A 27,176-nucleotide genomic window follows, 5' to 3' on the forward strand; every position below is an offset into this window, starting at 1 on the left:
AAAACAGTTTTACCAGATTTAACACTGGCAATTACTTTAGCTACCAATGTATGGTAAGTTAGCTAAGTTAGTTAAACTAAATTACCAGACGTCACACCACTTCTACATTAGCGTTTTTAGTGTTTTAGTTATGAGAATTAAAACAAGAAGACAAACAGGAATATTCGGCATGATTCACTTGGTGGTTTCTTACCTGCAGTCCTGCGAAATCAAAATGTCGACGACGTCTTCGGATGTCAGTTGGAAAGAAACTGGTGTCGAGGCTGCATGCATCTTGATTCAACCAATGACAACGCGTAGTCGATCTGATGACGTATCGAAACCTAAACTCATGCGGACGGTACAGCAACAGATTGACTCTCAAAGAGTTCATCATCCCACCATTTACACTACAACAGCTCCACATCAACACTGAACCAACACACAACACTTGAGAGAGTTTATGGTGAAACCTGACAAGTGTACTTTAAGCCCAGTTTACTCCAAAGTGTATAAATTATACTCTGGTCATCAAAACTCTGGGATTTTAACACTCTGACATTTGCTGTGTACTTATTTAATAAAACTACTTTAGTACATATGTAATTATGAACGTTTTCATTATGATATTATTAATTTTGCTTTACTAAAAAGATCTGAGTTCTTCCTCCACTGGTAGATATTAGAGAAATTAAGATTAAAAATAGAAGAGTATTTAGAACATAATAGGCTATAATATAAAATGCAATGCAAACTAGTTTGGTTACAGCTCAAATTCTCATTCTATCATTCACCCTGCCTCCATTACATATATTTGTCACACAAGTGTTTAATCACCACATTTGAGTTATTATTGCAAAACGTTTATATTAGGGCTGTCAAAGTTAGCGCGTTAATAACGCGTTAACGCAAAATCATATTAACGGCACTATTTTTTTAACGCTCGATTAACGCAGCGCGGATTTTCTGTTTGACCCGTGGCCCAAAACCTAGTTGGAGAAATGGAGATACACAGTGTTGCCAACTTAGCGACATTGCAGACCCATTTAGCGATTTTTTTTATTTTTTTTTCCCTTCAACAAAGCGCCCAAACCTTATTTAGTTTCTGAGAATCTACCGGTACAGCCGGTACTGCTCTCCCAGCACGCGCGCGCGCCTCTCTCTCTCTCGCTCTCTCTGCGTCTCGCGCTGGAGAGAGGAGCAGCGATTTAATTCAGTTAAACACAGATATGATGTTGCTTCTCTAATTTTACATGCAAGTATAGCCGAAATCGCAAAACAGATATTGTGTTTATCTTATGTGTATTTGATTTCATCAGACGACGGCTCGATTATCAGGATCTTGGAAGGGAGAGCTGGTTATGTCTTAATGGGTCGCGTTTCAGTCACCATTTCATATGCATTCCGTTGTTTGACAACAAAAACAGTAAAATATATAAATGAAAAGTTTTATTGAGAATTTAGCTTCATCAAAATGGGCACAGAGAGAGGCATGAACAAGTTCTTTGAAAAACATCTATGACCTTTGAAACATGTCTTGTCTTCATGCTCTGTATAGCCTATGGTTTCAATACTAAACATACATTTACATAAAGCATCCATATTTATCCATGCCCACGTTGATTAGAGTATTACAAACTTGAAAAGTATTAATTTAAGGTATATTTAGAACAAATAAAAAATTTACTAAAAGAGTTAACTCATGACAATCATGCGATTAATCAATTAAAATTTTGAATCGATTGACAGCCATTTATTCTGTTTATACTGTGTATTCTATATACAGTACCCATCAAAAGTTTGCACACACCAATTGGAAAGTGTGTCCAAACTTACTGTACTATAATACACATAAATAATAGGGCTGCCCCCGACTAAAGATATTCCTATTCGACTAACACTCCTGCATTTTTGCGATTAGTCGAATAATCGTTCATATATGATATTAATATAAAAACTTGCATTTAAACAAGGAAAGGTACAGGCTGCGTTCGAAACCGCATACTCAATGAGTAGGTACTTAATTTCAATGAGTACTTACTTAATGAGCGCTAAAAGAGTAGGTACTTTATAGCCAGATCTCGTTGAGTATGAATGAGAACCGGACATCTGCCATGTTGACGATATCATGTGACCTACGACGCGTTATCACACGCGCAACAACTTAAAAGATTTGAACGACACGTTTAATTCATCTATCTGTAAATATCATGATATTGATTAAACTTGCTCATTTTGTGGTCTTTTTGAAGAAACTGCTGCCCATTTATTTTGTGAGTACATTTAGGGTTGATTTAAGTTCTTATATTTAACCCTACTAATGTGACCCACCGTTTTATCCTTAACGATATTTATTTTTATTACGAAATCCCAAAATTGTCATCTCTTGAATATGTTGTTAATTTCTTTATTTTATATCCAAACATTTTCATCCATAAGCAAAAGTGGCTTACTGCTTTGTTTTCCTCTTTTTCTTGTTAAATTTAACTATCGTTTCATCCCTCAGGCCTATAAATAACAGAAAATGCATTTTTTTAAATGTATTATATAATTATTTAAGAAAATATATATTGATATTCAACCTTATAGGTTTTTTCCTGTGTATAAAATCTCATAATATGTTTGCAAACCCATGATATATATATATATATATTATATTATATATATATATGCATGTATAAATACATACATACATATACATACATACATTTACCTCACATTTACTCGACAGCCCTACCTAGAACGGTTTTCCTCAGCGTTTGTAATGTCTGCACAAAGGGAGATTCACCTTTGGAGAAAACTGTTGATTTTATACTCGAAAAATATAAGTATCATTATTAAAAATTAATATTACCCCAGAATGAATTGCATTGCTCCCAGCCCAAAACATACAATAATAACAACGATAAATGCTGATCAATTAATTATATTACTTTTTACTGTAAATTATATAATTCAATAAAACAAACAAAATGTAATGTATATCATATGACATAGCTATGCATGAATACACTCTAGATGTGTATATAGTGAACATCTACATTTTCCTTCAAACAATAAATAAAGCATTAATTAATTGTATTTTATTTACTGACAACAATGAGAAATATTAATAAATTAGTAAAAGAATGAATCAAAGTCACCATCACACAATAAACAAATGCATATACAAGTCAACACATGAAACAAAGCTTTATTACAATCATGTATGTTGGCTACAGGCACTGAACCCCACATCCTTCTGCCATCTCAACACAGCGGTGCCCATTCTGCAGATTTATTCTGATGAATCAGCTGACCGCCAGAGGTGAGCCGTTCCCTCGTGCCTGAGGTTGTTGCGTGATGTGTTGTGCTTCACAATCTGAGGCAATAAAGGCAGGTGGAGTGATGGTGGGTCTCATGAGGGCAGGTGGAGTGATGGAGGGTCTCATCCATGGCACCATCTCCAGGATTCAGCTCTGTGCTCTTCGTCCTCAGTGCTCACACCAGTCTGCTGACATTTCAGATCCTACAAAATGCACAAACATAACACAAAAGCAGTAATTTTAACATCACAATGTCATTTGATTTCAGTATTATTTAGATGACAAAAATGCTTTTTTCCACAAATGCCGCCATCATCTTTCTTTGCAGGTCCTGCTCCACCACAAAAGCTGTGCAGCAAATGCACAGAAATCAAGAATCAGAAAAGTGCTGTAATAGCTCTGTTTGAAATTACAATAATTAAAATAAACTACAACTTAATATTTAAATAGTTGTTGTTATCCATTTCTGTAATGTCACAAAGTCTTTGATGGCAGCATTCAGCTTCATGAGCCACTCTAACATCCAGACCAGACTCACGTTACCTCTGTGATTTATGAGCTCAACACTACATTTACATGTTGAGGTTGTTTTAACTTTTAGTTTTTATCCAATATAAATGTTCCTCAATTTATCAACTAATGGACAAATAAAATAGATAACTTATGTTTAGTTACTTTATAGATTTGTTCTACATAATAGCACACATAAATCACTCAGATGCCTATTTCATATAGTAATCTGCAATTCTTATAGAAGAGTTTCTTGCCAGATATTAAATAGACATTTAGTAATTGTATTTAAGATGTATACGGTTTAAAATGTATGCAAATCCACTTTGGAGACGTATGTGTCCTTACTGGAGCTTCTCTGTTAGCTATACATAATAAAATGTGATTTACAGCAAAATCACAAATAGCCTATACAGCGTCTTTACACCTTAAACAATTCAACAGTTTACTGTACAGTAGTTCAACACATGCGATCATTTGATTTGTAATACTCACATTTGAGTCTCGTCCGTCATCCTTTCCGTCACGTTCGAGTATGACCTATCCTTCTTCTTCTTTTTTGTGACGTATCCTCTCGCGTGGCCTCCTGGGATAGAAGAGTATCCATCGGTCGAGCACTCAAAAATCTGGCTGGAAGCAGTAAGCCATCCGGGAACTTCTCGCCTACTCTTTTATGAATACTGATGTTTCGAACGTACTGCTTCCTTCACGTACTGTTTTCGCCTACTATATAGTAGGAAAGTAGGCATATTCGAACGCACTTAAGTCCGAATCTCGCGATAATTAGTACGTCACCCAGGTAATTCTCGCCTACTCTTTTGGATTCGTACATACTTTTTCGCTCGCCTACTCTTTTTCCCATACTAAATAGTAGGGAAGTATGCGGTTTCGAACGCAGCCATTGTCCAAGTTGAAGTTTAACACTTCCATATGACAGAAAATGCTAAAGCATGATATTAGCGCGTTCAAAATGAGAATTAAGTGCTTAAAACAGAATAGTAAAGCTTTAAAGTGTACAGCGCTTACGGACACAAAAATCAGTTAGCCGGAACGTTATAGGCTAATTATAACATAAAAACAGCAATCAGACTGCCTGTGCATTTTAATAATTTATTATCAAAAATACAAACTGTAACAGTTACATGTCAAAAAAAAAAAAACAGTTTTGAATAAAATAAAATAAAATTCGTTCTTTAAAATAAATTTAATAAACTTATTTGTAACTTAGGCCTAGTACAAAACAAGGCAAAAAACAAACAAAAATAAATACTGTAGCAAAAATGCTGTTTGGTATAAAAAAAAATACAGTGGAAAATTAATATAATTTTTAAATTGTTCAAAAGGAAAATTAACAAAAACGAACAATTTAATAAATGCACGGCACATCGCACAACGCCAAAACTTAGAATAAAAAACAAATCAAATCAACAGCCTAAGTATTTGATTAAATTGTTTAGAACAACTAGGCCTATATTTAAGACAAAATGTGGAACAAATAATTTAAAGAACACTAATACAAATCAAAAATATCAGAGCAAAGCCGAAAACTGCCATTAAGACGACGGATGAGTCTTGACCTGAAACAACAAATTGTAAACATCAGACTAATTTTTCTTACAGAATAAAAAACAACTTCTGCATTATATAAAAACGAATAAATAAAAATAATATGTATTTATTTATTTATTTGTATAGCCTACCCGTTATAAAAATAATACCCGTTTTTTTTTAATATAGCCTAACGGATAGCAAACAGAAACACTACAAAAAGGAAATTATTAAGCATTCTTACCTAAGCTTTCAATTCGATTTTAATTTTTTCATATTATGTGAGAGGAACACCAGCTTGTCCACATTGTTGGGAAGAAGGGAGCTTCTCGACTTGTTCACAATGAAGCCGGCCTTTGAAAAGATGCGCTCTGATGGAGTGGATGTGGAAGGGATACAGTGGAGGCGTTTAGCTGCTTTAGCGAGCTTTGGATATCTATGTTCATTTTTTTGCCACCATGCCAATGGTCCCGAATCAACCTTTGTTTTATCTGCCAAGTACATTTTTAGTTCATCCTTCTCTTCTGCATGCTCCTCCTCATCAATGGCCATCAGCATGGATATCTCGGCCTGCTTTTCCTTTTTCGGTGCGGGCTCACCCTCCTCTGCAGGGCTAATGCTGTCATGATCACTTTCTGGCGCAGCTTCTGTAGATAAACTTTCTGCCAGATCCGACACGGTGGAGTACGCATCTTCTCGTTCGTGTTGGTCAAAGAATGACAAGCTCTTAAAACGTGGGTCTAAGACAGCAGCTTGTATATAAATGCTGGTCGCGATATTTTCCGTCAGTTGCCATCTCGTGTCAATTTCTTTTGCTAGTTCTGTCTTTAGTGCTTTTGTGGTGGGACTGTCTTCGTTGCGCAGCACCAAATGGCGTCTCTTCATGTTTATTAACATGGGCAGTGTGGCAGATAGGGATGCGTTTAAATCCTGAGAAAGCAGCTCAGTGAGAGTGATCATAGGCTTTAGCACTGCGACCGTGTCCTCCGCTATCAGCCAATGTGCTGTTGTGAGATCAAGACCTCGTTCAGACCGTTTGGTAATTTCAGGGTCTGACAGCACAGCTGTAACCGGCCATCTCTGTTCCAACAGTCTCTCCAGCATGAAGAACGTGGAGTTCCATCTTGTGGAGACATCTTGGATAAGTTTGTTCTGCAACATTCTGCTGCTTCTGTTTATGAGTCAGAGCTGTTGTAGCCTTGGTACTTTTCTTGAAATGCCCCACAAGGCGTCTAGCAGCAGCGATGCATCGACATATGGGGTCAGTTTTAAGAGCCGCGTTTATGCATAACTGTAACATGTGCCCCGCACAACGGACGCCCTTCGCATTACCCCAGGATGGATCATCAGAAATCAGTTCTGTGCACAACACCATATTAGCGGCATTGTCATGTACGACTGCTACCCTCTTTTCTCCAGGTATTTTAAATTCTTCCATCACTTCACTGAGTCGCTCTTTTATGTTGGTAGCTGTGTGGCTCTCCTCCAGCACTTTTGTTTCCAACACAAAAGAATGTAGTTGCCAATCTTCAGACATGAAGTGTGCAGTAACGGTCATGTAACCCTCACTCTTGATAGAGGTCCATGTGTCTGTTGTAAAGCTGACTGCTGTACAACTTTGTATTTTCTTAACAAGAATTTCTTTAGTCATGTTGAACTTGCTTGTTAAGCCATGCATTATTGTGTCGCGTTTGGGAATGGTGTAGCCTGGTTCGAGGAATTCAAACATTTCTTTGAACCCGTCACCACGGACAACGTTGATTGGTCTCATATCAAGCGCAATGAAATCGACAATTTTCTCTGTGATTTCGCGCTTTCTTTTCTCACTTAGAGGGGGTCTCAAAACTAATCTCTGCTGCATCATTGTTGACTGCGAAGTTGAAGCGCACGACGCCACATCACCGCTACTATATTGTGGATGAGCCTAGAGACAAATGCATGTCAAAAACCATGAATATGATTTAACTTAACAGCGCAAATGTGTTTATATCCTTATTGTTAAAACGAGGGGCCATGTGGTGGTTAACGTTACTTACATGTTTTAAATGATAAGACATATTCGATGTTGACGAGTGATAGGCAAATGTTTGCCTGCAGAGTTTGCAAACAGCCTTTTTAGGGTCGTCCTTTGACTTTTCAAAATGATCCCACACTTTGGACTTTTTTCCTGACATAATTATTAGCATCAGCCAGAGACCTCTTCCACAAGTGCGCTTTGGTATACCGCGAGGCACGAGATCTCATTGACCGTTGCTTTGATGTCATATACACTGACTGCGCAGCCCCTGATTGCGTAATTTTGTCACGCGATTTTTTTTTTGCGACTAACCGACTAATGAAAATGTATTCGACCAAGCCCTCTTCATATCGACTAACCTTTAGTCGACTATTTGGGGGCAGCCCTAATAAATAATATTGCTTCTGTATTATAATATACACATAAATAATATCGGCCGATATATCGGTATCTGGCTTTTTTTATCGGCATCGGCGCCCAAAAATCCATATCGGTCGGGCTCTAGTTTAGACCCTTACTGATAAGTAAATCTAGAGTGTGCCCACGATTGTGTGTCGGTCCGTGTACATGCTGAGTCAGATCAAAAGGTTTTAAAACCGTTTTTAACAGATATTTGAAAGCTAATTCCCAAATTAGATTTGCTTACATTGATAGATATCTTTAAAAAGAGCAGCTAGACCCCCACCTCTCTTAACAGCTCTGCAGACACTCATAAAAGTAAAGTTAGGAGGGGATGTTTCATTGAGGACTGTTGCACTGCAGCTGTCTTCTAGCCAGGTTTCATTTAGAAGCATAAAATCCAGGTTGTTTGTGGTTAAGTCGTTGACTAGAAGTGATTTATTTTTAAGTGAGCAGATGTTTACTTAAGTGCTAACTTAACAGTCTTACTTCTTGTCCCCACAGCAATCTTAGTTTGACGTGTGATAGGCACCAGATTAGTTGGGTTTGCTGTACGGCTATTGAAGGCCTTAGACTTTTTATCTTGTAATAGAACAGCACTAGAGAAAGATACAGGCACACTGGGTTCCCACTTGTTCTATAAACATTTGAGAAAGTTACTGTTATCATAGCAGGGACCAAACACATATCACTGAGAGCTGGTATCAGTTGTTTTTGTTTGGTTCACCTCGAGCAGATGGAGGAGGGTGTGGGCCCTGGCGTTGTGGCAGAGGCCGAAGAGCTCTCACAGGAGGGGGAGGGCGAGCTGCCACAGGCTTTGGTGGTTGTGGTGCCTGCAGTTTTTTGGTTGGTATCTGGGGGCTTGCAGCAAAAGACTGGGATAGTTTGGTTCCAGCATACACCAGTTCTTCCATTTTCTGTGAGAAGCACAGAAGTGGAGATGCTGGAGAGGGGGATAAAGTGTCTGGTGAGAGGGGCTGTTGCTCTGGTGTTATCGGAGGCGTGAGTTATCTGTGGTGAGCTCTGTGGGCAGGGCTCAGCTGAGATTGTGTCCGTGAGCAGAGGTTGTTGTAGCGGAGTGGTGTTAGCATTGTCCTTGTGTTATATGTCAACCGCATGTCCATTCTGCTGCTGAAGTGAAGTCCTGGGATTTCATACTGTGTCCAGGTGTGTGTGTGTGCCGTTCAGATTGAGTGAATTGGCACACACTGCAGAAGGATGATTGAGGGAGAAGTAGGCCTAGATATTGTCCTTTAGCACTCTTGAACCAAGTTTGTTTGAGTGGTGTCTGCTCGACCTTGAGCGCCAGTTAACATCAGTGTTAGCTACTGGCTGATTCAGTCTGTACTCTGTATTCGATCACATTCATTGCGTTTGGGGATTCCTCATTTACATTCATTAGTACTTCAAATCTGTTCTCAAGATGTATAGGCGGTGGTAGGAGACCAGTGTTTGCAATCCTTGTCAGAGCCGAATCTGGGGTAGAGGATGCTACTGCGGCAATATGTGATGCTCGTGACAATCTGGTGTCTCGAGTGCCTTTGGGTCTCGCTCCCTGTTTGTGCAATCGATTTGTAAGTCAATCGGCTTGTTTCTCTACCTGTCGAGGAGCACTAGTTTCATGGGACTCACCGGCTATATGTTGAGGGTGTCCAAGACGAAGCTCTGTTGTGTGCTCCATCTGGTTTGGTGGTCCCGAAAGTAACTTTGTTTCAATAACTGCTATCCTTTGTAAAAGTCTGTGGCAGTTAGTGCAGCAAGTAGATTCTTGAACCAGAAGAGGCGTTTTCTCTCTTATCCGTATGGGGCAATTCCAGCGTTATGGACGTGACATTTGCAGTCAAAACTTGAAATATAAATTCTCAGAAAATGCATTTAATACCAATATATTGTAAACGTCTGTTTATATATCCATACTCCCTTAATAAAGGAGTCCAGACATTAGAAAAATATCAGTCTACGCATGCGTTTTATTTTTAATATGATGGAAATACACATGCGTTATGGACGTGACAAAAAAAATCTCTAACTTTTTGTTGCCAAAATATTTTTTAGTAATTCTGTGAATTACACTGCGAAAACCAAAAGTAATAGTACCCACCAAATGAAGAAGGGTTGGCTCTCCACAGAACATAAAATATTCATTTTATGTTATTTTTCGTTTTCGCATTTATGAGGAAAAAACAATGTTACGGACGTGACAGTTCTCCGTTATGGACGTGACCGCTCTGAAAGCGGCACTAAAATACTGCTTTAAAATGTTCACAGAGACCTCAAACAGGCATTTAAAACACCAAATATTAAGGATTGGCATTATAAGCAAAAATAATATTCGATGTTTATTCGAAAATCGTACCTCCCCCAACATGCTCACCGGTAAGACGGCGTTCACTCAAATCCCGCTCCAACATTACATTTGAGTAGGCATTTAGTCTCATATTAATGTTTAAATAAAATAATTGTATTTTTTATTTTCATATGTTGATTATATGAAAGGATAACAGCATGAGTAAGATCATAAGATGCAAATATATCGGATACGGTATACCAGTGGGCAGACATGATTTTGACATGAAATTTTTTTTTTTTGTAGAAAGCCTTTCTTTAATGTGAATTTCGTTTTGCATAAATTGTATCTTAATTTTAATCAATGTTTCATCAACCAATTGCCTGGATTTTTTTAAATAAGAAGCAAATAGTCTATAATCAGGACACAGAGGCGCCGTCGCGTGAAGTGGAGCGCGCCTCATAAATGAACCGAAACTCCGCGTATACTGTAGGCTACTTGCCTCACATACCTGATAAATATATCTATAGGACGTCTGAAATGTCTACTTTTAAACTACTTTTAAGTCGTGAGTCAAAATGATTGCAATATCACTGTTATTTTGTCAGCTTGATCACGGGTTTATGATGAATATTCATGTTTTAACCAAGAGGGAAAAACGCGACATCCCGAAGGAAGTGTCCTATGGCTATAAGACATATGCTCCTCTTTAAGTTGTACTGTATCATATACTACCTTCTGATTTTCATATTTCGTCCTGTAACTGGCAGAGGAAGAGAAGATCCGTTCATGTGCACTTTATCCGCCACGCACTGAGGCGCTATATAGCCTACAGAAATTTACCACACGCCGTATTAAAGAGCGGTCTCTATTGTTTACATTTTGTTATAAAATAGACAATTTGAAAGTTGAGACATTTTTTCATATTAAAACTAACAAAGCACAAATATTATTGCGATTATTGGATATTCATTAAATATATGGTAAGCCTGAAACCGATCACAAGTGCATGATTTGATGTGAAGCGTCCGTAACGGTCACGTCCGTAACGCATTATTATGGTTGTTCAGAGCAAAGTAGTGGAATGAAATGTCGATCTTAGTAAGCATAAACATAGTTTAGCTTTGCATATAAAGTTTCAAGTTATTTGCATTTATAATTGTTATATTATATAAACTTAATCTTTAAAACATTACGGACGTGACAGAGCACTGAAGCGTCGAGACCTCTTTATTAAAGCCCTTATAAATTCAACAGGCAGTGCTGTTATGACCAAATTGGTGTATTTATTTCTCAGGCATGCCTCCATCTTTCAGCAAAATGCTTTGTTCAAATTAAGTTTTTAAAAAGGGGGTCTTTGATACCTCTTTTGAAAGCATGAAATATGGCTGGTTGAAATGAAAATTTTAGCATTGTTGCTCACCTCATATGTGGTGGAAAAACAAGGCAATTTTCTTAATTTCTGATACAGCACATTAATACAGTATATTACAGACCTAAATGGACAACTTAAAAGGGGTTTTGATCTTTAGGTAAAAACTTTATTTTTTCATGGTAAGGATGACCTTTGCGTGGAATTGCCCTATGAATGTAGGCAATTGTGTTTTCCTTTCCCTGGAATGTAAACTGGTCGGGTGAAAGAATTCTGCGTTTTTGTAGTAATCCAAACTTTGTCGTTTGAGCACTGTGCTGTTTGCTGAAGTTAAAATTAGGTGATAAAAGGAGATAAAATATAAAAGTATATGAGATAAAATATAAAAGCGATAGAGCAAAGCGCGGAGCAGTAAGCAAGAGCGTCCGAACAGTAGCTGAGCAGGAAGTCAAAAAAAGCTTAGCACAGTTTCGTTTCGCTTGTTGGGCAACGTTGTGGTGTCAGCACGACTGCTAACAAAATTTTGGTCGCACCGAATCGTTCGGTTTGTAATGCGTACCGAACCGAAAGCCTCGTACCGAACGGTTCAGTACGAATACGTGTATCGTTACACCCCTAGCCTGGACACGATGACAACGCAGTCCTGAAGTGTCAACTAGTCTCTCCCCTGTGAAGGCCTCCCTCCCTTTGTCCGGATAAGTGATGTCGGGATAATTCCAGTTCGCCTGGCTACACGGAAGCGGTTAAAATTCTGTATTACAAATTAAGGCCAGACAAGTAGTTTGTTGAGGATTGGTTTGTAGGGAAGGACTACACACCTGCTCACATATATTCAAACGCACATACCTATAGACTGAACTTGCAATACGCATGTGCACGCCATCAGCGTTCTCACAGGTTCGCAGTTTTAAAGTTTGTGCAGAAAGAACATAAGAGTTTTCTGTTAAAACGGTGTTGTGTTAGCGGCCCCTAAGTTAATAACTAATGATCGTTGCGACGGAAGTGAATCAATCAAAACTAACTTAAGCTGAAAATAACTTTATTCTAGATCTGCTGTTAAGCCAAAACAATCTCTGTTGCTTTAATTTCCTATTATCACTGTAAAGTTGCTTTGGAACAATCTAAATTGTTCAAAGCGCTATATAAATGAAGATGACTTGACAAAATTACACAAATAACCGCACACCGACACGTTGCGGCTATTGAGCCTTCATCAGGGTGTGGGTAGCAAACACACTCAGAGTCATTTTAAGCAGCAATTAGTTAGTCATGTCAATCACCTGGTTGCGTAATATAGAATAGTCAAAAATCACAATATAGAAGAAATTATTAGAAAAATAGTGAAGACCTATCTCACCAAAACATCCACACAAAAAAAACACATAATATAATATAACAATGCACTAAAGTGTAACAAAACAACTGGTGAGGGAGGCACTTGCTCTTGAGAAGCTGAAGAGGCTTGATGTCTCTAAAGCCACAGGATTAGATTCGATTCCATCTAGAATCGTGAGGGATGCCGCTCCGAGCATTACTCCGAGCATTACTATAAACAGGTCGATAAGAACAAGGATACTTTCCCAATGACCTCAAGATTGCCAGAGTGATTCAATTATATAAGAAAGGGAGTAAACTAGACCCTGGTAATTATAGACCTGTCTCAATTCTCGGTTGTCTGTCAAAGATAATTGAAGGGATAATTTTTTAACAGATTGATAATTACTTAAAATCACAAAACCTACTTTGAGTTCCAGTCTGGCTTTCGTAAATCACACACTACAGATTCCTGTTTACTGTTTCTTACTGACTATATAAAAAAGGAGGTAGATAATGGAAACTTCTGTGGCATGGTCATGTTAGACTTACAAAAAGCCTTTGATACATTCGACCACTGTGTTTTAAGTCAAGTCAAGTCACCTTCATCTATATAGCGCTTTTAACAGTATGGATTGTTTCAAAGCAGCTTTACAGTGATAATAGAAATTAGCGTAACTGTAAAGTTGTGAAGATCATTAGTCATTAACTTAGGGGCCGCTAACACGACACCGTTCTAACAGAAAACCCTTAACGCGTTCCGGCCGCCCATCCACACAAAAAGTCCCTGGTGTCTCCAGAACGCACTCCCTAAAATAGGTTCGAAAGAGCAAACGATTATCCGTTTTCTCTGCGCTAACCACAAAAACGCAGACTGCGCGCACATGCGCATCACGTGTTCGGTTGATAAGTGTGCACATTTGAATATATATGTGCGCAGACGTGTAGTCCTTCACAGATCAACCCTCAACAAACTACTTGTTAGGCCTTAATTTATAATTCAGAAATTGTCACGTCTGCGTAGCCGTAGCCACGCAAACCAAAATGATCCCGACACCGTTTTATCTGTATAGAGGTAAAGGGAAGGAGGCCTTCACAGGGGAGAGACTAGTTGACACTTAAGGACTGCGTTGTCTTTGTGTCCTGGTGCTGGTCCTTCATCAGATCTGGATATGGCCTGGATCCGGCGGACAGCGGTAAACCTCGGGATAAACAGAGAGACATAGCATACAACATTAGCATATACGCCATCCTTTTTATGATGTACCAAGTACATCATGATTTATGGCAAGTGTTCCCGGTCCTTATTCATCAAGTGAATAAGATTTAATATTTAGTTGCAAATCCTTTGCTTGCAATAACTGCATCAAGCCTGTGACCCATTGACATCACCAAACTTCTGCATTCTTCTTTTGTAATGCTTTTCCAGGCTTTCACACTTTTTCAATTGTTGTTTGTTTTGGGGGGTTACTCCCTTCAGTCTCTTTTTTCAGCAGGTAAAATGAATGCTCTATAGGGTTTAAGTCTGGAGATATACTTGGCCAGTCTTTACAACTTTTCACTTCTTGACCCTGATGAACTCCTTTGTTGTTTTGGCACTGTGTTTTGGGTCATTCTTGCTGCATGATGAAAGATCTCCCAATCAGTTTGGTTGCATCTTTCTGTAAATTGGCAGACAAAACACTTCTGAGTTCATTTTTCTGCTGCCATCATGTGTTACATCATCAGTGAAGATTAATGAGCCCGTCCCAGAAGAAGCCATGCAAACCCAAGCCATGACATTACCTCCACCGTGTTTCACAGATGAACTTGTGTGTTTAGGGTCATGAGCAGATCCTTTTTTTCTCCAAACTTTGGCCTTTCCATCACTTTGGTAAAGGTTAATCTCAGGACATTCCAAATGGTTGTACTGGCTATGGCCAATGTTTGTGCAATGGCTCTGATTGATTTTCCATCTTCTCTCAGCTTCACAATTGCTTGTGTTTCACCCATAGACAGCTCTCTGGTTTTCATGTTGGTTACACGTCTAACTATAAATGCAGTCTGCACAGGCAAAATCAAAATCTGAAACTGAGCGCAGACATTCAGTGCTATTTATTGTTTGAATAATCAATGTAATAGGACACACCAGGGCAACAAAACACACCTGCCAGTCACATGTTCCAATACTTTTGGTCACATGAGCAATGGTTGGGTTCAAACAAAAGGTTATATCTTCTAAGTTGTGTATCAGATCCAGATGAAAATACCTGGAAATAAAAGCTGAAATGTTGATCTCTTCCATCATATTCATCTTTTGATGTCAAACCCAAATATTTTCAGTCTACAGATAAATGAATTGCCACTGTTCCAATACTTTAGGAGGGGACTGTATATCTCCAGATGATAATAGGCAGATACAAATTATCAATTCAATTTTGACGCTAACTTTTCCATCTCTTCACAATCAAGGAAAATATTCAAGGACATATAATCAATTTATAAAAAGGCATTAAATTATCATAATATTTTATAGCAGTTGTCTACTTTCTATCATTACATCAGGGCTCACTTTAATGTCCTTTCACTTTATATTTCTCTCGGTTAATTATTTTGATGTACTGAATTTAATTTCATATTTTTTTCTTTCATGTCAGACCTGATGGAAGTGAAGGAGGAGAGTGAAGAACTGAGTGAAGTGATGGAGGAGAGTGAAGAACTGAGTGAAGTGAAGGAGGAGAGTGAAGAACTGAGTGAAGTGAAGGAGGAGAGTGAAGAACTGAGTGAAGTGATGGAGGAGAGTGAAGAACTGAGTGAAGTGAAGGAGGAGAGTGAAGAACTGAGTGAAGTGAAGGAGGAGAGTGAAGAACTGAGTGAAGTGAAGGAGGAGAGTGATGAACTGATGGAAGTGAAGGAGGAGAGTGAAGAACTGAGTGAAGTGAAGGAGGAGAGTGAAGAACTGAGTGAAGTGAAGGAGGAGAGTGAAGAACTGAGTGAAGTGAAGGAGAAGAGTGAAGAACTGAGTGAAGTGAAGGAGGAGAGTGAAGAACTGAGTGAAGTGAAGGAGGAGAGTGAAGAACTGAGTGACGTGAAGGAGGAGAATGAGGAACTGACATTTTTAAAGGAAAGAAGAGCCAAGAAATCTTTCACCTGCACTCGGTGTGGAAAGAGTTTCACAAGCAAAAAAAATCTTGAGATTCACATGAGGATCCACACCGGAGAGAAGCCGTTCTCATGTGATCAATGCGGGAAGAGTTTCAGTCAATCATCATGCCTTAATGTTCACATGAGGATCCACACCGGAGAGAAGCCGTTCTCATGTGATCAATGCGGGAAGAGTTTCAAAGACAGAGCAAATCGTAATCAACACATGAGGATCCACACTGGAGAAAAGCCGTTCTCATGTGATCACTGCGGGAAGAGTTTCAGTCAATCATCATGCCTTAATGTTCACATGAGGATCCACACCGGAGAGAAGCCGTTCTCATGTGATCACTGCGGCAAAACATTTCCTAGTACATCAGTCCTGAAGGCACATCTGACAGTTCATACTAAGGAGAAGCCACATTTATGTTCTGTGTGTGGAAAGAGTTTTTCACTGCTGCGATATTTACATGCACATCAGAAAATTCACACTGGTGTCAGAGAGTACATGTGCTTTGAGTGCGAGAAGACTTTTACTACAGCAAACAGTTTAAAACAGCACCAGAGAATCCACACTGGAGAAAAACCTTACAAGTGTTCACACTGTGACAAGAGATTCAATCAGCCATCAAATCTGAAAACACATGAGATGATCCACACTGGAGAACAACCTTACAAGTGTTCACACTGTGACAAGAGATTCAGTCAGTCATCAACTCTGAAAACACATGAGATGATCCACACTGGAGAACAACCTTACAAGTGTTCACACTGTGACATGAGATTCAGTCAGTCATCAACTCTGAAAACACATGAGAGGATCCACACTGGAGAACAACCTTACAAGTGTTCACACTGTGACAAGAGATTCAATCAGCCATCAAATCTGAAAACACATGAGATGATCCACACTGGAGAACAACCTTACAAGTGTTCACACTGTGACAGGAGATTCAGTCATACAGTACATCTGAAAACACATGAGATGATCCACACTGGAGAAAAACCTTACAAGTGTTCACACTGTGACATGAGATTCAGTCAGTCATCAACTCTGAAAACACATGAGAGGATCCACACTGGAGAAAAACCTTACAAGTGTTCACACTGTGACATGAGATTCAGTCAGTCATCAACTCTGAAAACACATGAGATGATCCACACTGGAGAACAACGTTACAAGTGTTCACACTGTGACAAGAGATTCAGTCATACAGTACATCTGAAAAGACATGAGAGGATCCACACGGGAGAAAAACCTTACAAGTGTTCACACTGTGACAAGAGATTCAGTCATTTAGCATATCTGAAAAGACATGAGAGGATCCACACTGGAGAAAAACCTTACAAGTGTTCACACTGTGACAAGAGATTCAATCAGTCATCAACTCTGAAAACACATGAGAGGATCCACACTGGAGAACAACCTTACAAGTGTTCACACTGTGACAAGAGATTCAGTCATTTAGCATATCTGAAAACACATGAGAGGATCCACACTGGAGAAAAACCTTACAAGTGTTCACACTGTGACAAGAGATTCAATCAGTCATCAACTCTGAAAACACATGAGAGGATCCACACTGGAGAACAACCTTACAAGTGTTCACACTGTGACCAGAGATTCAGTCATTTAGCATATCTGAAAACACATGAGAGGATCCACACTGGAGAGAAGCCGCACACGTGTGATCAGTGTGGAAAGAGTTTCTCTATTAAAAGTCGCCTGAATCTACACATGAAGATCCATGCAGTGGAGAAACCACTTAAAAACAGTCTGAGATCACGGTAAGTAGTGTATTTTCATGTGCTGAGCAACAAAGTCTCTTCTGTGTAAGTTAGCCACACATCACCCTATAGCCAAATCTCTCCTCTCCACCTATAGCCAGTGTGTGGTGAGCACAGGACACTTTGTTGATTGATATCTATTAACTTGTGTTCAACCAACAGGAATGTCTCATTTGTCAGTTCAGATCAATGCAAAAAAAAACACATTCACTCTGACCGTAGGTGGCGCTCATGTACAGCAGAAATACAGCACTATACATGGCTCTAGACTGCGAGTAAATGGTCTCATTTTGCGACGTTTTTTTCCTGGCACACGGCAAACGAAAGCAAAATGAAACCACGCTACTTGTTTAAAGCTGCGCAGCGCAAAGTTTTTCAGCTCGGAGCAATACTAGACAGCGGTTTACTCGTGGGCCGATCTCGATCACGCAACACCATTACTACACAGAGCTGGCAGATTCATGCTACTGCTAACCCGGACGTCGAGGTCACTTCAGTGATTTGGGAAAAGCATGTAAAAGTCCTGGCATTAAGCGATGCATAAGGATTAGGGCTGCACGATTTGGGGAAAATGTCATATTGCGATAATTGAGGTCAATATTGCGATTACGACAGCGATATGCGATATAATAAACAAATGGTTTCATGAGTCAACTTGCTTGGTTCTCAAGGAAAATAAATACACACACAGATTAGTGATAATCAGCCTAAAGAAAAAAGTTCTTTAGTCAAGAGCAGTGAGTGTTTTTCTGTTCCCTTTGATCTTTGATTAACTTTAGCGACAGATTTTTTATTTTTTTTATTGCATTTTAACAAGAACAAAACATAATTGACATACAAGAGTACATATAACCATACATGTCAGGGGTAAAGAAAAATAATAATAATAAAAAAAAGAAAAAAAGAATAACTTTAGCGACAGATGTAATTAGTGGCTACTGTGTACTGTCCCTTTAAGACCAGCCGCTGTCAGAGACTCGGATCTCACACGCGCCTCATTCTTTCACGAGTCATCACAACTCTTCATGTTCATCATAAGACTACTCTTATGTTATGAAGACACTCGACAAAAAAGACATTTTGGCATAATTGTGTGTGTTATTGTTCGTTCAAGCTCGAAAGAGAACTATTCTGGCATGCTGTTTTGTGCGCACGCACGATATTAGCGCGAGTCTTTCTGTCTGTCACTTCACAGGCAGCGCGTTCATTTTGGCATACATGTGTGTTGTTCGTTCTACCGCGAAAGAACTTGATACTGGCGCGCGCGTGTGTGCGTGCGTGCGTGCGTGCGTGTGTGTGTGCGTGTGTGTGTGTGTGTGTGTGTGTGTGCGCGTGTGTGTGTCAGGAGGACATTCACAGGCAGCTTGTTCTTTTATGTCTTATCGCGTAGGGCTGTGTATTGGCAAGAATCTGGCGATACGATACGTATCACGATACATGGGTCACGATTCAATATATTGCAATATATTTCGATACTGTGCATAAGGCGATATATTGGGATTTTTTTAAAGTAAAATATATTAAAAATATTTTAAAAAAGACATGATGTGCATAAAAGTCAAAGAAGTTTACTTTAGGTAAACAATTCAGTACACAGAAAATCAAACTGCCAGTTTGGGATTGTGGTTCACAGGTTCTTAGTGAGCAAATGTTTATATGCTCAAGTAGGCCATAATAAAAGAAAATAGGTACAGCCCCTGTCACAATACAAAACAACAACGTGAACTGGACGAAAATGAATGAAAGTGGATGAAAGTGAACAAAATGTATGTGTCATATTGAAATCAAGTTTTATGTGATAATAGATTTTAAAAGAACTGGACGCGCGAATGAGGCGAACCGCGCCGCGCTAAACGCCTCGTGCCGCAGGACCTCCAGACGCGCGTAAACGCGTCTTTGCATTGACTTAACATTGCAATCACTCGCGCCAGATGCTCTATTCGCGTTTGTTGTGAACGATGCACGCGATTACATTTAGAAATAGACAAGCTTTGTTTCCAAATGCACCAAGCAAAGATATCCTTTCAACTGTATAAACTTTTATAAAACCAGCCAATATAGCCTATAATCACAATAAACACATCCAAAATGAAATATTTAACATATAGGCTATAATAACTGCATAACGTCTAATTTGTAAACAAAATGATTTACGCACTAAATCCAGCATAAACTCCGACACAATTTGCATATATTTAAACTCTCAAGACAGACGTCACATCCCGAACCTCACAGCAATTGGCTGCCGACTGCGTTTTTCGCTTGATATTTGCAAAGGAACTGCCCAACTTTTTGACGCTCTCGCTCTCAACGCTTTCTCCGGTCCGCTGTCAATCCTAGAATGTCCAGTGGACACGCACCGTTATAGGCGAGCCTGGCGAGGACACTAGTGGTGCGTCTCAGCATAGCTATCTAGTGGTAAGGATTTAAACAACATAAACGTGAACCACTGTCTAACGGTCTTACCATGAATATTTTTGGACGTAAAAAAAAAAATATATATCTTTTTGAAAATCGATACAGTATTGCAAAATAAAACATCGCGATACTCAAGTGTATCGATTTTTTCTTACACCCCTATTATCGCGCATGAATGGTTTAAAAGCATTTGCATTAATAAGTGCGTTAACAGCGCTAATTTGTTTATTTAATATAAAATCGCAGCATTTTGCGTCATACAATCGCGTAGGCTTGACATCGCGATTGCGATATGATTAATCGTGCAGCACTAATAAGGATGTAGTGTAACAACGAATTATTGTTTTTTCCGAAGTGTTGACAACTTAAGCCCTATTCGCACGGGATTAGTATTACCTAGGGACCTCCGGTAATTTGTAATAATCGCAGAGGTCGTCTGTGATTTTTATCCCGTGCGAATCTGCCATGTCTGTAAAAATGTCTGTAAAAATTCCCCCGAAAATTACCTACCGTATTTCGGCCAACACAGGGGTCCTCTGATAATACCAGTCCCGTGCGAATCCCCATGTCTGTGATTTGGGCTGTTTTTCTGTGAGCCTATCGTTTCCTAAAGAACGTAATAACCATTATGGGCCGTTTAACATTTTACGCCTGTATTAAAACTATATTAACAATAAAATCTCTCGATATGCTCTACTCCAATCCGATTATAGTTTTTCTCCAATAAAAACTATGAAGTGCTGCAAAAGAGAAAACAAACTACAGTAAAGACGTGATCTGGAAGCTCAACTCGGACCGTTGTCATGGAAACGTCAACCGAGCTCTTTTGGAAAGTTTGGACGCTTTTTGTGGTAGTGTAACTTAGTAGTCTGTATCGTGGAGCATTTCTTTGTCTCACACGGCCTCTAAAGACGTCCATCCTGTAATTATCTCAAGAAATCAAAGTGTGAAAGAGTAAAAATTATATAAAATGAAATAAACCAAATAAAATGAATAGAAAAACAAGCCTATCGCGACGTTTCGGTATTTATAATACCTTCTTCAGGCAGGCTTCTTGTAAATATGGACAAAGAATAAAAGAAAAAGATATACATTTATACAATAATATGATATTCTATAATATAAAATAATATATTTCTCTAATAAATTGGTTTTAAATAAGTTCTTTTTTCGAATTGCAATACTGCAGCGCGATCTTCGTTTCCGCTAGTGAAGTGTGAATGGGTGGGCACGCGCTGTAAAGTCTGTAAACTCGAGGGAATTACGAACATTTATTTGGTGTGTGAATGAGCCACCAGAAACACAGACGTCAGGGGTTAATTTCTTAATTACAGAGGTCCAGGGGTAATACTAATCCAGTGCGAATAGGGCTTTTGTGTTAACTAATAATTGTTGCAAACTGGTACAACAAACAAAATATTAGAGCATTCCTGGAACTGGGCGTCATTACACTACATCCTTATGCATCACTTTCTACCAGGACTTTTTCAAAAGATCTGATGCCATCACTAGGCTGATTTAAGAATTGAATTTAGGCTGCTATATTTAACAGTGAGTTCATTTCATTCAGGTGTGAGGATGGTGGATCAGGAAAGACAGGGAAAGGCAACAGGTAGGTTTAACATTAGGTGGAAGTGTAGGGGAGCCACTTGATACCAACAGATTCATTTCTTAAAGGGCACCTATTATGCCCCTTTTTACAAGATGTAATATTGGTCTTGGGTGTCCCCAGAATGTATTTGTGAAGTTTCAGCACAAAATTCCCCACAGTTAATTTATTATAACCATTTGAAAATGTCATTTTTGGGGCCTGTTTTAAAAAGAGCTGTTTTTTGGTCTATACCACCTTAAATGTAAATGAGCTGCATATCCCCGCCCTGCTGGACCCAGATGATGAAGAGACTCCGGCACAGAATAAACACGAATGAGAATGGACTAAACGTCTCGGAGAGGTTATTTGATACATTTATGTACTTATAGAGTTTTAATCGCGTCCCCTTTGCAATTATGGATGTGCAACACACACACACACACAAACAAATTGTGATAACTTTCGCGCAATTTTTTTAAACTAACTTATACACACGCTTATGTGGCAAATATGAGAAGATGGCTAACGTTACAGAACCAGAAAACAAATGCTGCAGGGAGATAGACATTTATACTGTCTATGGAGAGGTATTCATTTTACATTTTTTATTGCTGCAAAAAATAATGTACGTGACATAAAACTGTCTGACGTTGTTTGTTGAGACATCCTATGACGACGACAATAAATAGCTTTAGACGCATTTGTTATTGAACTGGCTGACATGACATCGATTGAAATGACTATTTGCTCAAAAATGATAAAATACACTTACTTCTTCTGGAGGTGACGTTGGATCGCGAACAGTAGGCAACGATCCACACTTGAGGATTAACTTTGACCCTCGTTCACTAAACAGTCAGTCAGAAAATGATTCTTGTATTTAGGAAGTTTAAGTGGTGCCTTTTCTTCATAAATAAAATCCATCCGCTGCGTTTTCAGTGGCTCTGATGTCAGTGAAGACTAGTATCTCCATTCTTACATCCCACAACAGAACACCTACACTTCTTAGGAGACATTACCGGCTGTCGTTGAAACAATGGCGATGGTGTGCAGAACAGATCACCGAGGGCGGGGTCTATGCCAAAACCAGATGTCAATCAAACCGCGTCGGTGGGGCTTAGCTCATTTCTACGTCACACTGAGGAAAATCTAGAACAGGGTGTTCTGAGACAGTGCTTATGATTTATTGAGATAGTAAAAAAACTACTGGGTGGATTTTTATCATTCTAGGGTGGTTTTGCTCACACACTGCCAACACACATTTATGTTCAAACACCATGTAAAAGTGAATTTTGCATAATAGGTGCCCTTTAATATTACTAATATGGAAAAAGTAATATGGAAAATCTATTACATAATGTTTGTTTGACAATATGTCATAGTGGAGAAGAACACAGGCATCAAGTACAGATGAGACCGGTGATGATATCAGGTAGGAGTTCTATTAGTTAGACCACACAAAACTAAATGTCCAGTATGGTCTGAAGTTCTGTTGACCAACCTATTCACTGTGTTCTTTTTGGGTAAAAAATAGTGCAGACAGAGATGGAAAGCCACTCACCACTGAGGAGGAATTGGAGGAGAATGTGGAAAATAGAGGTGAAGATGAGGTTTACGTTTACATTTAGTCATTTAGCAGACGCTTTTATCCAAAGTGACTTACAACTGAGGACTAAAGCAAGCGAGTCAAGAGGCAAAAAACTATGCAAGAAGTGCTCCAAAATACAAAGTTCAGGCATTGCACAGAGTAGGTGGAAGAGAATGTGGAACATTGAGGTGAAGAGGAGAGGGAGGTGGAAATGGAACAGAGAGGTGAAGAGGAGAGAGCTGAGACAAGGCCTTACTCAAAAGATCCATCTGACTGGCCACCACCACACCAGATTGGGGACTCATTTAGGCAGTGTATGGTTGAGAATGGCCCACAGAAATGTCCTGATGGGCCGTATCCAAGATCAGACAAGAGTAGACAGTGTTTTTCCAAAGCATACTGTTTTTGTTCAATGTCCAATGGAGAAAGTGCAGTGGGATTGGTTGCTGTACTCGAAAAGGACAAATAAAGTGTATTGTTTTGCGTGTAAGCTTTTTGGTGGAGCTAGAGTTGTTGACACGCTTTGTGGTGGGGTACAATAACTTTCAGTGTCTTTCAAAAAATGCTGCAGCATCATGAAACCAGTGTTGATCACATAAATGCTTGCCACTGAAGGGGAAGAATGCTAAGTTAGGAGATCCTAAAAATTGACATTTCCTGGGTGTCCTTGATGTCATAGCACAATATGTTGTCACACTAGCAGAGCATCTTAGAAAGGTAGCCTCTAAAGAAACCACAGGATATCTTTCCTGGTGCACTCAAAATTAATTTTTAGATTCAATTTCTGAATGTGTACTAGGTCAAATTTGTGCCCAGCTCAAAGCCTCCAAGTACTTTGAAGTGGAGTTGGATTGCACACCTGACATTTCAAAGCAGGAGCTGGCCTCTGTAATAATCCTGTATGTTCATACAGACGACAACAAGAATGCCACCATCAATGAGTCTTTTGTTGGCTTCACAGTCGTGAAGGACACAACTGGTAAAGGCCTCACAGAAACACTGACTGGGGTGCTGGATAACCTTGGGTTGGAGTTGGCTAACTGTAGGGGCAGAGCTATGACAATGGCTCAAATATGAGTGGTACACAAGGGTGTGCAAGCATTGGTGCAGCAGAAGTGTCCAGAGTAGAGGTCTGCTACCCGACCCTAGCCCGACGGGTCCCGAAAAACTCACGGGTTTCGGGTCAGGTTCGGGTTAATGTTTAATGAATGGCCTCGGGTTTATAACTTAGAAAAACTGTATAGGCTTATACATATACAGTGGGGAGAACAAGCATTTGATACTCTGCCGATTTTGCAGGTTTTCCCATTTACAAAGCATGTAGAAGTCTGTAATTTGTGAGAGATGGAATCTAAAACAAAAATCCAGAAAATCACATTGTATGATTTTTAAATAATTAACTTGCATTTTATTGCATGACATAAGTATTTGATCACCTACCAACCAGTAAGAATTCCGGCTCTCACAGACCTGTTAGTTTTTCTTTAAGAAGCCCTCCTGTTCTCCACTCATTACCTGTATTAACTGCACCTGTTTGAACTCGTTACCTGTATAAAAGACACCTGTCCACACACTCAAACAAACAGACCAGAGAGCTGTGTAAGGATATCAGGGATAAAATTGTAGACCTGCACAAGGCTGGGATGGGCTACAGGACAATAGGCAAGCAGCTTGGTGAGAAGGCAACAACTGTTGGCGCAATTATTAGAATATGGAAGAAGTTCAAGATGACGGTCAATCTCCCTCGGTCTAGGGCACCATTCAAGATCTCACCTCGTGGGGCATCAATGATCATGAGGAAGGTGAGGGATCAGCACAGAACTACATGGCAGGACCTGGTCAATGACCTGAAGACAGCTGGGACCACAGTCTCAAAGAAAACCATTAGTAACACACTACGCCGTCATGGATTAAAATCCTGCAGCGCACACAAGGTCCCCCTGCTTAAGTCAGCGCATGTCCAGGCCCGTCTGAAGTTTGCCAATGACCATCTGGATGATCCAGAGGAGGAATGGGAGAAGGTCGTGTGGTCTGATGAGACAAAAAAAAGAGCTTTTTGGTCTAAACTCCACTCGCCGTGTTTGGAGGAAGAAGGATGAGTACAACCCCAAGAACACCATCCAGACCATGAAGCATGGAGGTGGAAAAATCATTCTTTGGGGATGGTTTTCTGCATAGAGGACAGGACAACTGCACCATATTGAGGGGAGGATGGATGGGGCCATGTATCACAAGATCTTGGCCAACAACCTCCTTCCCTCAGTAAGAGCATTGAAGATGGGTCATGGCTGGATCGTCCAGCATGACAACGACCCGAAACACACACCCAGGGCAACTAAGGAGTGGCTCCATAAGAAGCATCTCAAGGTCCTGGAGTGGCCTAGCCAGTCTCCAGACCTGAACCCAATAGAAAATCTTTGGAGGGAGCTGAAAGTTTGTATTGCTCAGCAACAGGGGATACCAATTGTGCCAGGGTGGGATGAGCCACTTGTCCGCCATTTTGATTTTTGTCATAAATTGCAATATCTTATAAAATATTTGACATTGGCACAAAAATTGGTAAGGATCATCATTAGCATGGCCTGAAGGTACCTGAGAACTTTGAACACAGCGCCACCTAGTGTTCCAGAGGTATAAGGTGTTTTGCAAACGCTTATAACTTTTGAAAACATAGGTCAAAATTTTATTTCTTTGTCATTACGTTCCTTGGATTATGGCGATTCCGACGATGTCTCATTTGTCATTTGCCAAGAATGTGACTGTCCGCCATATTGAAGCAAATGGTAAACAGTTTTTTCGCTACTCCTCCTTCAAATCTTGCTCAATTTTACAGGGCTAGTATGAATTGCAGCTGTATAGATACACACCCAGGTATCGGATTAGTACTCGGTATCGGCCGATACCCTGAGTCCAGGTATCGGGAAGGAAAAAGGGGTATCGGAACATCTCTATTATAAAGTTTTGAAAGCAAAGTATTTTTAACTACTTTTTGAACCCAGGGAACCATTGGAAGGCTTGGCCCCTGTGAGGCTGCTGGCAGCTTTAGTTTTAATTATAGTTGTAAGCAATCATAAAATACAGAGTATTGCACCAAAAAAAAAGGTATTTACTGTGAGAAACAGACCTCAGGTTCGGGTTGGACTCGGGCTTAAAATATAATCGTAATGTTCTGGTCAGGTCGGGTTAAATGATTTCGGGTACGGGCCGGGTTCGGGCTAAAGTTTGAAGCCCGTGCAGACCTCTAGTCCAGAGGCACTATTTATCCCCTGCTGTAGCCACAGTCTGAACCTCCTGTTATGTGATGCTGCGTCATCAAAGAGAGGGTGTCTAACCTTTTTTGACACTCTCCAAAGACTGTAAACCAGTTGTTCGTCTTCGGTGAAGAGGTGGGATATTCTGAAAGAATTTGTGAACATTACACTGAAGCTCTTAGAGGCAAAGTCGCTGTTTGGCGAGACTGTCAGCACACTGCCATTGGAATGATAGACTCTTAAAGAGTCAGCAGCCATATCACCCTGTAGCCCAAGACTGGTCTCCCACTGAAGCTAAGTGGGGCTGAGCCTGGTCAGTACCTGGATGGGAGACTCCTGGGGAAACCAGGTTGCTGCTGGATTTGGTGTGAGTGAGGCCAGCAGGGGGCGCTCACCCTGTGGTCTGTGTGGGTCCTAACGCCCCAGTGTAGTGACTGGGACACTACTGTCAAAGAGCACCGTCCTTCGGATGAGACGTAAAACCGAGGTCCTGACTCTCTGTGGTCCGTAACTCCCGACCCAGAGCAGCACCCAGAATCTTGGTGAGAGCTCGTTGGAAAGGGCCCATCCTTGACTAGCTTTGATTCAAATTTGGTGTAATTTGCCCTGGGCATTCCAGAGATAAAAGCCCAAAAAGATATGCCTTTGAACGGTCATAACTCCCGGCCCCAATCCCCCAAAAACAC

General features: G+C 39.8%; 1 protein-coding gene across 1 annotated transcript in view; it reads left to right on the plus strand.

Moving 5' to 3' along the window:
• The window catches only part of LOC308695497 (uncharacterized protein), a 62,326-nt gene that overhangs the window by 27,457 nt on the left and 7,693 nt on the right, over window positions 1-27,176 (plus strand). Inside the window, exon 2 of the mRNA XM_081373657.1 lies at window positions 15,368-17,642. Within this exon, the coding sequence (XP_081229783.1) occupies window positions 15,373-17,642 (2,270 nt within the window). The 5' untranslated portion in view covers window positions 15,368-15,372. The remainder of the gene's footprint in view (window positions 1-15,367; window positions 17,643-27,176) is intronic.

This window comes from Scardinius erythrophthalmus, assembly GCF_964197995.2.
Source record: "Scardinius erythrophthalmus genome assembly, chromosome: 9".
In the NCBI taxonomy this organism is placed as follows: Eukaryota; Metazoa; Chordata; class Actinopteri; order Cypriniformes; family Leuciscidae; genus Scardinius; species Scardinius erythrophthalmus.